The 15,394-nt window shown below is 32.3% G+C and overlaps 1 protein-coding gene across 5 annotated transcripts in view; it reads left to right on the top strand.

Moving 5' to 3' along the window:
* The window catches only part of LOC148615531 (inositol 1,4,5-trisphosphate-gated calcium channel ITPR2-like), a 66,142-nt gene that overhangs the window by 13,763 nt on the left and 36,985 nt on the right, over nucleotides 1–15,394 (top strand). For 4 of the 5 annotated variants that reach the window (XM_088581837.1, XM_088581838.1, XM_088581834.1 and 1 more), the window contains exons 2-14: nucleotides 3,268–3,350; nucleotides 7,446–7,555; nucleotides 7,864–7,937; nucleotides 8,265–8,398; nucleotides 8,973–9,059; nucleotides 9,400–9,477; nucleotides 11,178–11,258; nucleotides 11,946–12,043; nucleotides 12,358–12,445; nucleotides 12,761–12,848; nucleotides 13,824–13,931; nucleotides 14,620–14,765; nucleotides 15,274–15,352. In XM_088581837.1, the coding sequence (XP_088437963.1) occupies nucleotides 3,268–3,350; nucleotides 7,446–7,555; nucleotides 7,864–7,937; nucleotides 8,265–8,398; nucleotides 8,973–9,059; nucleotides 9,400–9,477; nucleotides 11,178–11,258; nucleotides 11,946–12,043; nucleotides 12,358–12,445; nucleotides 12,761–12,848; nucleotides 13,824–13,931; nucleotides 14,620–14,765; nucleotides 15,274–15,352 (1,254 nt within the window). The remainder of the gene's footprint in view (nucleotides 1–3,267; nucleotides 3,351–7,445; nucleotides 7,556–7,863; nucleotides 7,938–8,264; nucleotides 8,399–8,972; nucleotides 9,060–9,399; nucleotides 9,478–11,177; nucleotides 11,259–11,945; nucleotides 12,044–12,357; nucleotides 12,446–12,760; nucleotides 12,849–13,823; nucleotides 13,932–14,619; nucleotides 14,766–15,273; nucleotides 15,353–15,394) is intronic. The other variant, XM_088581836.1, reaches the window with a different exon arrangement.

The following is a 15,394-nucleotide window of genomic DNA, read 5'->3' as shown; positions in this document are numbered from 1 at the left end:
ACGCGAAGCTGAAACATGAACTTAAAAAATAAATGAAATAGAAAAAGACTGGTTGGGATGAAAAAAAATGTGGGATTACTAACATAAGTATCCATTTTCAAAATGTTATTATAGTATCCCTTGTCGGGCAAGCCAAAAGTAAAATTTGATAATAAAATTAAATTATTAAAGAAATAAAATCAAATAGAAATATTTCTATAGCAGCAAAATTAAACAATATGAAATAAAATGTATGGTATTAATGTAGTGTATAATAAAATAGTAAAATTGTAGCGGAATCAAAACAATGTAATCAAGGGACAAAGACATGACATGCAAAATAGATAAACACAACATATATATACTATATATATATGTATAATAAAAATGAATAAATTAATACATAAAAAGTAACATAAGTAAATGAAAGAGTATATAGAAGGTGGTATACCCGCTAAGGTTAAAAAGTTAGGCTGATTATTAAGTGTAAAACGAAAAATCACTGAATTGTAAAGTTTTTGGGAGATTTATGGATAAATAAGGTGTTGCTCTATAACAATTTTTTAATTAATAATGAAAAAAAGGTGTAAGAGCTAATTTAGCGTGTTACCTTTACAAAACTCGAAATATGCACTGAAATATCTAAGAAACGAGATTGTCCCATTCCGGAATCGGACGACCAGAATCGGAATATCGTGGAATCTCGCGTAATTCCGATTTAGACGCGTCCCATTCCAGAATGGGCCATATTCTAATTTCGGGCGTAACAGTTTTAAAAGGAAAGTTTGATTTGTTTGTAAATGTTGAAGTTTTGATGAAATTAAACACTCCTTAGTATATTTCGTTCACGTTCAAGCTGTAATACTTATATTATCGATCAGTTCAAAATCATGTCTCGTTTGACGGTCTAACGGCGTAGACATTGATGTATTAGTTTAAAATGTACAGAATATCAGAAAATTGCATATAGTATTGTATGTTAAAGTGCATTAATATTTAATGCACCTTGACAATGTTAGTTAAACGATAACACCAATATTTGTTTGCAGCCGTTGAGTTTGCAGCACTTAGCCCATGCATTACACTGAGATATAAAACTCGTCTGGAATATACAGTATCATTTTACCGAATTACTTGAAGGATACATTGCATTATAATGCACATTTATTATTTTATTTTTTCATTCCGTGTATTCTTTTTTTATTATTTTCATTCATGCCTTTCTTGTCAATATAGAAATAAAATAAATCAGAACATTGTTTATAAAGCTTGTGAAGGGAACATCATGAAAGGTAAACATTCCTGAATTAAACTCAATAGTCTATAGGGGCTTGGTATTATGGAAAACTGTTAAAATACGACACCGGTTGTAAATTGCTGGAAAGGCGTGTATTTGAAAACTCTATAGACATTGTGTACTGCATTTCGCAATAATTTTCAATCCATTTACGCTGCATATGAAGCAATTTTGTAACTCGCCAAAATATCTTTCGATTAGTACTCCCTTGAAATCAAATATAATAGCCAGATATTTTTTTAATATCATCTTGTACAATAGACAATTTGATTTATTTATCAAACACCATTTGTATTATTCACCGATGTTGTTTGAAGTGCACGTGTCTTTTATAATAAAGCTCACAAGTTTGGCTTCAAATATTATGAAAACAATTCCTTCATTACATACCGTAAATAATTGCTAAAACTCGTAAGAATCCTACTTTAACGTGATTTAACGTACCATTAAGAACTACATGCAATTTTGTCTTGAACATTCTTTCTGATTACATATCAAATTTTCATCAAAGAATGATTCGAACTAATATCTTACTCCACACATTTACGATCGTCTTGTAATGTTAATATGAGGATGTAGTCATAAAAAACTTCTGGATCAAAAGACCAAGTAAGTTCCAGAATGAAAAAAAAATAGTAATTAGAAAGAAATTACAACATAAATGATTTCACTTTCTCCTGATCCCCAGGTCCTTATCTTATTTCAGAACTTTATAAGTGAAAGTTAAACGAATGTTCAGAAGCGTTATTATAAATACAGTTGTAAAGATGAAAAACACAGAGACAATCAATTCAGAAAGAACTATGATGTAGGATGATCACTGTTGGTACCATACAAAACATAAAAAGCTGAGGAATATAAACCCTAATTACTCGTCTTTCAATATACAGATTTGAGGCCAAAGAAAATAATTATGATGAGACACACAGAAATGATTAATATGGTTGTTACTGGTTTCTAACAGAGTTATATAATATACTGTTTATAAGCTTTAACTGTAGGGTATTACGTAAAATATGGTATTCGACCTGAAAAAATATCGTCAGGAGACAAATCGTGCAACCCCGAACACAGATCAATCCAGTTCTCAAGTTTCAATTATTATCAGTGTAAATATTGCTAGGAATGTCATTACATTCAAAACATACAATGAATGTCATAAATACGCACGCTAACAACCGGGGAACTGAGTTTAGGTTTAGTTTGATTGGTTTAAACATATTTTATTTGCACGAATAAAGTACTACTTGGATAAGACACAATATATATGATCGGTAAGATGAGACAGAGGGCTCAAATTAATAAGTAAAGTACTCGTTTCAAGGTAATAGTTTTATGTCAAAGTATTTTATTTTGATACAGAGAGTTTTGCCATGAATCAGTTCTTAAAGTTCCCAATGATAGAGAAGCTAATAAATCTAAACTGTTATAAGATCCGGTCGGTCGTCATTACTGTATAGTATCATGCAGTGGTTATGGATACTTGTCTCCGTAAGAATCAGGCATGTGGGATACAAAATTAAATTTAGTTCTTATATTGTTCTTTACTTCAAAAGACCAATAATGGGTTCAATGTCAGCAAGTATTTTATCGATTTCCGTGACAGAATTTCAGTTTTACAAGACGTATGTAGCGTGATGAATCACTTATTGAAATGGCTTAGCTGCTCAGTAGGGAACAATAGCTATGTAAGTTGTAGATCTTTGTAACATTGTCACCAAAATAAATTTGATATTGACTTGTTATTTCCATTAAACATGTATCCTTTAAAGCCAGGAATGTTCTTTAACCCACAAAATCTGATACAGAAAAAAAATGTCATATGTTTTATCAATGAAGCACTTTAAACTCCTTCATAATATATAGAACAGGTAGAGTGATATAGACATCAGACTTAGCCCTCTTTTAGATATTAATCTACCAGGCCCGGTCCATTTTTTTTCAAAGTTCACAACGCACACATTACCCAATATATACATAACTGTTTTCAGTGGATAAACCAGTTTCTATAAAGAAAGGAGGATTTAAAGAAGCTGATGCTGAACAGAAAATGAGAAAACTTGAAGAAGAAATGGTAAGAATTGTCTGTACCTTATTATGTCTCATTAATGTATACCTGATGTCTGTTAATGTATCCCTGGTGTCTGTATTCATATACCCTGGAGTAATCTTTGGATGTTCATGTAAAGGAATGATGAATTATACTGATATAGTGAAACAAATTATCCGTAAAGATTTTCATTAGCTTAAATATTGATATACGGGCTCAACTAATACTAGCACTAACGAGTCAAAACTCTAGTACTAGCTCAACCCTGAGCCCTGCAAACGAGTTCATCCATTAGTGCTACAACTATTAGTAGGTCTACAAATATTAGTAGGTCTAACGAGTTCAATCGTTAGTAGGTCTAACAAGTTCAACCATAAGTAGGTCTAACGAGTTCAACCATAAGTAGGTTTAACGAGTTCAGCCATTAGTAGGTCTAACGAGTTCAACCGTTAGTAGGTCTAACGAGTTCAACCGTTAGTAGGTCTAACAAGTTCAACCATAAGTAGGTCTAACGAGTATAACCAATAGTATGTCCATTGACAACAACCAGCTGTGGGTATAACGAGATCAACCATTAGTAGGATTAACGAGATCAACCATTAATAGGTTTAACGAATTTAATATGTATTAGTAGGTCTAACGAGATCAACCATTAGTACTACAAAATAGTTTAACCATTAGTAGGTCTATCGAGATCAAATGTTAGTAATACAAACGAGTTCAACCATTAGTAGGTCTAACGAGATCAACCATTAGTAGGTCTAACGAGATCAACCATAAGTAGGTCTAACGATTTCAAATATTAGTTGGTCTAATGGTCTTATGAGTTCAACAATTAGTAGTATAATGAGTTCAACCTTTAGTAGGTCTAACGAGATCAACCATTAGTAGGTCTAACGAATTTAATCATTAGAAGGTCTAACGAGATCAACCTTAAGTAGGTCTACCGAGTTCAAATATAAGTTGGTCTAATGAGATCAACCATAAGTAGGTCTAACAATTTCAACCTTTAGTAGGTCTAACGAGATCAAACATTAGTAGGTCTAACGAGATCAACCATTAGTAAGTATAACGAGTTCAACCATAAGTAGGTCTAACGAGATCAAACATTAGTAGGTCTAACGAGATCAACCTTTAGTAGTAAATAATTCAAATACCTTGAAGATTGTCTTTTTTCCAGTGGCCTTCTTTGTGTAGCAGTAAACAAACTTTTGATATTTGAACATTTGTATACCATACTGCCACATGACAAGCTTAAGTCAGTTCCACGTGATATTATTTACAAATGCTTTTATACAAAGGCGGGAATTAAAATATATGCTTATCTAATACTAGGTTGAGAAAAGGAAAAATGTATTCCAGCAGAAAATGGAGATACCTATGGGAACGATTTGTGCGCCACTTTTGGCTAATCAGTTCCTATGGATATTCCAATGAACCCAGCTTTTTATACAAGGGTTCCTACGGAAAAAAAGAGAAGAGGGTAGCCGAGTCCTTCAACTATATGGATGATGTAGTATATCTGAATAATCATAGTTTCAAGGATTACCTACATCTCATCTACCAAAATGAACTTGAAATTAAAGAGACAGCTTCGTTTATCTTATACATATACCTTAATTTGTACATATAGATAATACATGATGTTTGAAATCGAAATATTATTACAAACATGATGATTTTGACTTCCCAATAGTAAACTTATCATTTCTAAGTGGCCATATACTAACATCTCCAGCCTAAGGTGTATATATTTTACAGTTGATCCTTTACTGTCGAGCTTGTGATCTGAACACGGACTCTCTCTATAGTGACCGGGTAGTGTCCAATAACTTCTCGATCGAGAGTATGTTTATTCTTTGTCAATAGCATTACTACAGAAATTTTATGGTCGCCATCACAATTTGATCGACCAATATGAAATTTAAAATTTCACAGATGAGACATATATGTAATACCTTCAATTTGGTTCGGTGTTTTACCGGATTGACTATCTGCTGAACTTAATACTTACTATCCGCAGTAAAGTAGCTCCTTTAACACAAGTCAATGTCAGCTAAGTTATAAGATTCACTAGGGTTCTCTATTAGAATTGTAAATCACACTACTATCCTGAGAGTGCGTTGAAACTACTCAAAGAGTTAGAATGTTTGTCGAGTTTTTATTAAAGTTTACATGCCCATGTCTGAAGAGGTAAGATTTATTTTATCCTCAACCGGAAGTAGATGTTTTATATTGATCATAGCGCACTTTTATATGATAAAGACTGTGCTCTTGTTTCAATGCCATTGCTTTGCATTTTAAAAACGCATTTGAATTTGAGTTGAGGTCTATACGTAGTTGAATAAAATTATTTGATTCTACACGACTATCTATTCGCAAGTCCGGCTAAAATAAATATGTTATCGTCGTGCTATAGTGTTAGTTCGTTGAGAAAAGATACATTTCATTTCTTTTGAAATCTTTACGTAAATTTGATGTTAGGTCTTATCGCATGGTCAACTGATTTTTGATATCAAGTTTAAGATTTAATTTCGGCAGTTCCAAATAATAATAAAATATAATGGCATGTGTTTTATGATGATTTTTTTATTCCATTAAATCTAAATCTGCAATTCCGAAGTTATTTATTATGTATACATCGTGATACTTTTTTGAAATGAATGATTATCCCTTAGTGTGAATATGTTTTTGCCTGTGTCGCGTTGATAGATTATTACCAGATTATGCCAACTTGCAATATATCAGATCCCGCTGGCGGAACAGGACATGTTAACCCTTCTGGATCACTCCCGTTTTTTTTTGTGGGAGTTCATATTGCAATTGCTTGTGTGTGTGTCGTCTTGTTTCCCTTATATTCATTGTGCAATCTTTTATACATTGTGTATGGTATGTAGATCATCTTTGTGTCACGTGTTCACGTTAAGTCCATGTTTTTGGATTTTGACTTACTTGTATCATACCACTGCTGACGTTTCGGTAATTATTTGCCAATATTTAGTAGTACTCACAAACTGAACCTTTAGTATTATTAACGATATCAACCATGTAGTACTAAAGTTATCAATCATGTAGTACTTAAGTTATCAACCATGTAGTACAAAAGCCCCAAAACTTCCGTTCAGTTGATGAAGAACTTAAAAAAATATAATTTGCTAATCTAACCTGTGATAAAAACGAACAAAATAGATAATGAAAAATAGATTATGATACACCTGGGCTTTCTGTAGTCTTTGTAAATCTCACAAATGGTTTACTTCAAAGAATCCTGGTGGTTGGAACTAATTAAACAATTTTCAAAAAACGACCTAATTAAGCAGAATTTAGGTATTTATAAAACTACGGATACCGTGTTAGGTAGCCAGGGGGACTTCAGCTGGCATTATAATAACATTTCTGTGATGGCTGAAATTAGATAAGAATATTATGTTTACTGTAAGTCAATAGTAGAGTATAATAGAAAATGAAATTATTGTATTAAAACGTCCCAGGCAAAATTACACTGAACATCAATATACGACATTGAAATAACTCATTAGTGTTCATGTTTTATGGAGACTAGCTTTAACCCGTAAGTATGTAAATATATATAGATATATATTAGCCTTTGTCATTCCTCTAAAATAAATTTAAAATTACTTAATATTAATATCACTTCATTTGCTACTGCGTGTTACTTTTCTGTTTTTACCGACAATACTTAACGCTATTAGTAACCGGTGTCAGCTTAGCGCCATAAGTAACCGGTGTCAGTTTAGCACCATTAGTAACCGGTGTCAATTTAGCGCCATTAGTAATTGATGTCAGTTTAATGCCATAAAAACTAATGTCATTTAGCGCCATTAGTGACCGGTGTCAGTATATTTCATACAATAGTTTCTACTAGTAAAACTAAAATACTATCGCTTTCATGGTCCATCCTGGGTAAGGTATTCATCTCTGACGTAAGAAAATATTTTTCACTATTTTAGTTTTTCCTATCTGTTTACTATAGTATTCAGGAATGGCATTAACAACTAAACATACACTAGATTTCACCGACAGTGGCTCATAACCTATCTATGTATTACTGTTCATAATTCAATACCATAATTTACAGAATAAAAATGTTCTTTTCAGTTACCAAGAACAATGGACGTTCATGGAATGGGAAAGTTTCTATGCATTGGAGACTATATAAGTTTCTACTGCGAGGAAACAGAGGGATATGTATACAGCTCACAGTCAAGGTTAATATGATGATTTGATATACGATATAATAATCCTGTTGTTTACACTGGTGAATGAAAGAACTATGAAAGAAACCAAAACACGATATCAAACGTATTCAGACACCAAAACCATATCTAAGTTGATTTAAAATTATTTTATACTTGTTATATAAAAAACTTAAAATATTAAGTACAATGCATAAGAAATTGCTTCATCACAAGGTATTAAATAAGATTATACTACTATGGATTTTTGGACAGTTTGTTTAAAATACTTAAGTAAATGTTTTTTCAACTGTAATAACGGTAACTATCTTTTTTTCCAGTTCCACAAATAACGGTCTTTGTGTATACTCGAACCAGGACAGGGACAGACCCAGGAATATTCCAAACCCTCAAGGTAACGTTTACTCTCATCAAAAGAGACCGGCCAAGGAATATTTCTAGGTCTAAGTCAATGTATATTTATAACAAATCAGGACAGGTGATGATTTTTCCGAACCCCTAAGATGAAGAGAAAATTTCTGATCAAACATGTCAACTAAAACAGAAATTCAAATAGCAAACATCGATTTTTTTCTATTATTTTTTGATTAATCAATAGCATAATTTTATCAATCATACATGTTAGTTAGATGAAAGAATGCTATCTTTTTTTTTGGAAAACATATATAAACTATTAGCAATTCTGTTCAACGTCAATCAATCTATTTTCGTCTATATTTAGCCGTCGTATTTCAAGTAACAATACAAAACAGATATAAGTTGAACAAGAAATGGCGGAAGTTAGAAACAATGATTGGAGATGAACCGGATGTTCCGGAAACTTCTTACCATAAAGTGGCTCGACACAAAGTTAAGGTAATCTTCACAAAAGAATAGATAGATTGGAAAACTTTTATTTGTAAAAAGCATGTCGACATGGTCTACATGATATACTGTTTTAATACTATATATTAGCTTAAATGTAATTCTTATTTCCCTTTCATTCTTTCTTATCAATTTTTTATCTTCAGATAAAGGTATCGTAGTTAAATAATTTAAGTCAAATATTATTTCAGAGAAAAAGAAAATTGTATGAAAATTTGTGAAATAATATCGCTCCTGAAAATGTGACAAAATTTCATTGAAAATTTATTTGAAATGAAGAATATGTCGCATATGGGAAGTAAGTTATTTACATGATATTTGTCCCGGGATCTTCAGTGAAGACCACATTTCCAAGTAAAAACAGCGGATGATTGTATAGGACAAGATCTATGTTTACACTGGCCAGTGTACGTAGTAAATACAAGATGTTATATAGAGTTCAACAATTTGTAATAAAGACCGTTTTTGAGAGATTTTTAGGAAAAAGGACTCAAAACACTTGCAACACTACTTACCTGCAAGAAATGCAGTGCAAAGGACTACAATGAATAGTTTTCTTCTCTAGTCATCTGCTGAAGCCGAAAACAAAGATAATGATGCTGAACAGAAAAGGCAATTTGGGAAGAAAGTTAGATATGGCGAAATTATTCAGGTAATTATCAAGATTCAAGATTTCAAGATTCAAGATTTTATTTAGAAAAGCTCAGGCACAGTGTACAACATGAGCAAACAAACGTTACAACATACAACATATCAAACATACAAAGACAAAGACAAAGTGACATATATATATGGAAGAACATCAATTTCAAGATCAAGATCAATTACAATATAAACCAGTAAAAAAACGAATTAATTGGTTTACTTCATTCTCTTACGCCGATTAGTTAGTTAAGTTGATGAATCAATTCAGCATTAAAATGTCTCTCTTTTCTTCGTTCTAATTGGTTCTTATTTGCCATGCCACTTTTAACTGTCCTGTTTGTTTCCAGCTACGACATGCTTTCTCTGAAAAGTACCTTCACTCTAGTACTACTCAGACGAGTCAGAAAGACAAAAATAACATGCGGGTAAGTCTAGTAATACCGCCAATACTTAAGGGTAAGTCTAGTAATACCGCCAATACTTAAGGGTAAGTCTAGTAATACCGCCAATACTTAAGGGTAAGTCTAGTAATACCGCCAATACTTAAGTCTAGTAATAGCGCCAATACTTAAGGGTAAGTCTAGTAATAGCGCCAATACTTAAGGGTAAGTCTAGTAATAGCGCCAATACTTAAGGGTAAGTCTAGTAATACCGCCAATACTTAAAAAAACACCAATATGTAAGTACCCAAATAAAAACAAAAACATCAACAAGGCCATTACTCAAATGAGTATTATCCTCAAGGCAGTTTTTACTTACTATCTTGAAAGCCACAAATGACAGAAATTCTAATTAATGAAATGATCCTTATGAAAAGACATACAAAAACGTTCAATGGTTCTGGAATGGTGTACATGAAAAAAGATTTACTGTTTTTTTCTAAAAGATTAAATGATATATTTTTTACTAGGTAAGCAGTTCAGGCTTTAGTCTTTATAAAACTGTAGTATCAAAATTTCAGTCAAAGTGTGTTGTATGATAATAAGTGATTAACAATGTTTCTACATTGAGTAAATCTTTACCGAATGCAGTAACGTACACATCGGATACAACATGAACAAGTAAATGTATCTGACACTGTTGGTATTCACCCAGTCATGATTTCAAATCTGATACACTTATTAATGTAGGATATTTTGTGTGTTAGTTTTGTTTGTTTTTAGACTTCTTACAATTAGGCTTCTGGAACAGTGTTCCTACAAAATTGAAGTCATCACTACAGAAGTTTTATGGTCGTCATCATGAACTCGTAGATCGTTACGGTGTAACCATCTGCACCATAAAACTGATTTGTTCAATATGTCATGGTTTTCCTTACCTCTTTCGTCTACCCTGGACTTGACTTTTTATGAGCAGCTCGATCGGCAGTCGTTTCTAGAAACGCAGAGGACGCTTACCCTACCGGTGCACCTGGTCCATGCTCCCAGTTTTTAGTGGAGTCCGAGTTGCTCTTTTACTTTTGTTACTTTGTATGTATTATTTTGATTATTCTTTGTTGTGTGCGTCTACCTAGATCTGTGTTTTTTCATGTATGGTCTTTGTCCCTGAACTGCAATATTTTGATCTCCGCTAGAATATTGGTTCTATTCATTACTCTTAAATGATGTTTTTGTTGAATGCTGTATGTTTAAATTCAACTTCTATCGAAACTGGTTTATAAATATGGCTCTCAAGAAGCCAACCAAATAAAAACATTTACCGGTGTCAATGTCCTAGTATTTATTTGTTTATTTTGATGTAACAATCAAACCATAACGTGATAAAGCCATACTAATTACTAAAAGCCACGCAATAAATTCTCCCAGTTACATTGATTTCTTATTTATTGGGAATTTTATTTGACAAACTTTCACGCTCTAGTAAAAAACCAGATACATTTAACAGTAAAGTTGCATTATACAGGCGCAATGATGTAATTCGGTCAGCAGAAGTATAAATATACTGAATAAATCTTTAAATCTACCCAATGAAACATCGGAGCTTTGAACAATTTTTACTTTTGCCAAGCCATAGACACCTTCTAACCAAAGTGTTATATCTCTTTCATACAATTTGCCTGTCTGTACATTTTCCAATGTTAGCTTTTGTTTCACGTGAGTTTGGGGCATATTTTTGTTCACTGTAGATTTTGCTGCTGGATTACAATGCTAAGAATGCCCAGTTTAAGATTCTGCCTCGGTATAAAGTCAAGTCAGAAGGGGAGTTCGTAAGTAGACACTATCTATTAACCGATTAATAGTGAGGGAGTTCGTAAGTACATACTATCTGTTAACCGATTAAAAGAGGGAGTTCGCAAGTAAACACAACCTATTAACCGATTAAAAGTGAGGGAGTTCGTAAGTACATATTATCTGTTTACCAAAAATAGTGAGTAAGTTTGTAAATACAGACTGTATGTTTTTAAAACTTTGCTAAAACAATTATAATAAATTTTAAATGATACACAAAATCAGGTTGAATATGTTTAATTCATTCAATCTTTTGGTTTGGTAATGTGGTAAAGTTCAGTTTACAAAGTAGTCTACATGACAGAACGCTCAAGAACACTTCAAACATCCTAAATATTCAAGTTATGCATGACTATCCGTTTACTTTTTATATGAGTTATATGAAATATATTACATTGGGCTAAAAATGTTAATCATGCAATAAGATATTTGAGTTTAAGTAAATATATAACATAGTAAGATAGATATGTTCTGTATTATCAAACAAGGTACTTAGCTGAAAAATGAAACATGTTTCCATTATATAAATATCTTTCTCACAAGAGAAATAATACATAAGATATCCCATCTTTTATTTTAACTTTAACTCATAAATGTGATAGGATATAGTGAATGTATTAGTTGCTAACCGTAGCCATGTTAACACTGACTGTTTTTCTGTTCAGGTTCAAATATTTGACCAAGTTATGCTTGAGAGTGTTAAGTCTCCAGGGCATTTCCTACATGCGAGTGAGCCATACCAGATTGATCATTTTACCACAAGGTATCCTACAGCTAGAGTCTTTATTTTAACTATAAATTCAAGCTCTACAATTATTCTTATTTAGGGATGAACACATGCAGACTTCCTTCTTCTAATTTTGATATAAATATTTTACAATACGCCAAGTATATATATGATAAAAGTCTTAATTTAAAGAAAACAATGTTCATAACACGTATAATTCTCGAAATGCATACAGAATAAATTGACTGGAATGTATATAATAAATGTGACTGATCTAAACCTCAGATGTATTCAGACTATGTAGAATATAAACTGTGCATTATATTGCTCTTATAAACTTTAAAATTCAGCTCAGAGTTAAACCTTGGTGTTGAAAGGTCTAGTTTTACACTGATGGGTTGCTACAGAGACCATCCAGAACAGAATTTAATATTGAGAGTAAGTAACGCCACGAGTTCAATGGAATAAAGTCAGATATTGTACAGTAGTTATACATATGTAACGATTGCAGAAAAAAACACAACATGGTTTGTTGTGAAGAATTGCTATAAAGCTTTAAAACAATTTAAAACCCCGACTACTGTTCGTTGAGTTAAATGTGAGTAGCTACTTGTAATTATTCAAGGTTAGTGTCAGCTCCAATATCTATTTTGATAGACGAGGAACATATTATTATGCTTATCTTTGACATAATATGACTTTAACAGCCAACCAGTTTTATAAAAAATACATTTTACATACTAATGATTTTAGGGAGGCTCTGTTGTTCGTTTGTTTCACAAAGAATTAGAAGCATATGTGATAGCACAAGGATTGTTTGGGCACGGCGTTACAGAGAATGGTAGGAGAATTTGTGATTGATATCCCCGTCACACTGTCAAGCGAGGGAAAACATCGTGAACAGATCGATAATATATGTCAAGTTTTGCAGCTTGACCATGAACAGAGCCAGTTGAGAATCGTGCCCCTGATCATTTCTCACGCTTGATAATATGACGGTGGTGATCTTATATTTTATATTTCAACTGACGTAATAGATTTAAATAAGTACTAGTATATAAATATAATATAATACTCTTATTTTCGCCTTTTTAAATTTACCTGAATTAGTTGTGTTAATGAAATTGAACATTGCATATGACTGAAGACAAACATAATGGAACATTTCCGACACATTGTTATCTAATTTGTGATAAATTTCAGCTATAAAAGAATCTTATGACGGTATTGTAAATGCATGGTCCATATGGTTATATCTCAGCATGTAGATTAATATGAAACACTTGACGTCTGTGTTACCTTCATATTGTCTTAGGAGATTAATATGAAATCAGGATAAATAAAACCCAAAACAAGCAGTTGTAGCACAAATAAATGAATTTCCCATGAAATGCACACCCCACTCCTTTACTGTTGTCACACCCCTGGTACATATATGTGTTATAAAACATTTGATCAACATCGAAAATAAATTAAGCTTTTTTACTTCATGTCTTCTCTTGTCATATTGCTGACTTTAATAAAGATAGGATTCGTTTGATCGATACAATTTTCTTTTTTTCCTAATGTTAAAATATCTGCAATCAGTAAATTACCATGCATTTAATAGTCAAACTAAATTCAATGTCTTTAAACTATTAACTGTTTCAACTTTCATATTACTTTATAATTTAATGGTGATTTCAATTTACTATATTATAATCACAGATACTGGTTTATAAATAGAACTAGTAATAATAATAACATATATTACTGTTCTAAATTTCGTTATTTTATGATTTCTATGTTTTAAAGAATATATCTATGCTATATATAGTTCATTGTCACATCCGTGCGTTTGACCCATACAACCCGAAGACGATATCACCCTCTACATCAGGCATAACCTACTGGCAGATAGAAGCTGAATCAAGTATACTGAATGGTGCGTATATGATTACATTATCATAATAAGATGATAGATGTCACAGCGGTACGAGTTCGAGTCCGGCGGAGGGAACGACCAAAAATTTGCATCGCAAATTTGACAGTTCTAACATTGTTGGGAATTTTTCAGACCTTTCTATACGTTTACATATCTTCCCTGTATCAATTTGATCCGATGGAGCAGTGTAGTGAATAGAGTCGTCACATTCTGAGACGTTTGTATAATATTGATTTGTTGATCCTCTATCCTACATAATAACATCTAAATGAACTGTCCCGTACTACCATACATCGTGTGCTAAGTTACAGCCCTAGATTAATCCTACGAGGAGGAATGACCCGGCTAGCGAAAGCTATATTTTTATATAGCCTAGCTGGACGAGTGGTCTAGGGCTCTGGACTTTGTGCAGGCGGTGTTGCCATAGATGTCACAGCGGTACGAGTTCGAGTCCCGCGGAGGGAACGACAAAAAATTTGCATCGCAATTTTGACAGTTCTAACATCGTTGGGAATTTTTCAGACCATTCTATATATATATATGTGTGAAGTTTTACTGATAGTATATTATTTTGAGACAGTACTGATTCTAAAATTTCGTATTTATATAAATTTGGTATAATGCACTATATTTTATTGCCTATAAAATACACGAAAAAATTTTGTCAGCCCGCTTTTCTATATTGCAGGTGATGTAATAAAATGGGAACAACAGATACGGTTAAGACACATGACAACGAGAAGGTATTTAGCACTTGATAATAACCTTAATGTATGTCTAATGGAGGACAACAGTGACCCTAGAACAGTTTTCCGGTTCCATTCAGTTGTTAAGGTAAAGTGTATACTAGGACTAAATGAAAATTATATACTATTTCAAGTCCTTGCATTCATTTTAAGCAGACTGTAAAATTAGTCAGTAGTTTTGACAATTTAAGCTAAAGATGCTTAAAATATCCTTAAAACCTTCAAACTTTCATTACATTTTAGTCCTGTAAGTCTTTCATTGCTACAATATGTCATTGTAGGATAAGCTTATAATAAGCTTATAATTCATAGATTATAATTCTATGTCTTGAACCCGTCTGTGTACTTTCAAAAAGATTTCCATTTAACTTAATCATAGAATTATTCTCTGTCATTTCGACTCAAAGTATATCGAGTTCGATTTATCAACAAGCGAAACTAAGTTCTTATTGTAAGAATTTGTGTGTCTGAATTTTCCGTTACTTATAATGTATGACATCCCCATACTAGCCAAACCAGATAGGATTAAAATGTATTATACATTTCATATCCATTACCATAGTACATGACATTAAAAGCCTTATCTCTATTCAAAGGAAATGGATGAAATAAAGTATGAAAGCTATACAAGAATTGAACACATGCTGACCGGCTGTTGGTTACATGCTTTAAAAGGTAGTCATGAATAATACATATTATGTATATATACTTTTATTT

Source organism: Perna viridis, chromosome 5, assembly GCF_037379345.1.
Source record: "Perna viridis isolate PV_CMFRI_1.1 ecotype Kerala chromosome 5, ASM3737934v1, whole genome shotgun sequence".
Taxonomy (NCBI): domain Eukaryota; kingdom Metazoa; phylum Mollusca; class Bivalvia; order Mytilida; family Mytilidae; genus Perna; species Perna viridis.
The sequence above is the reverse complement of the archived record's forward strand: the minus strand, read 5'-3'. Positions and strand labels throughout refer to the sequence as shown.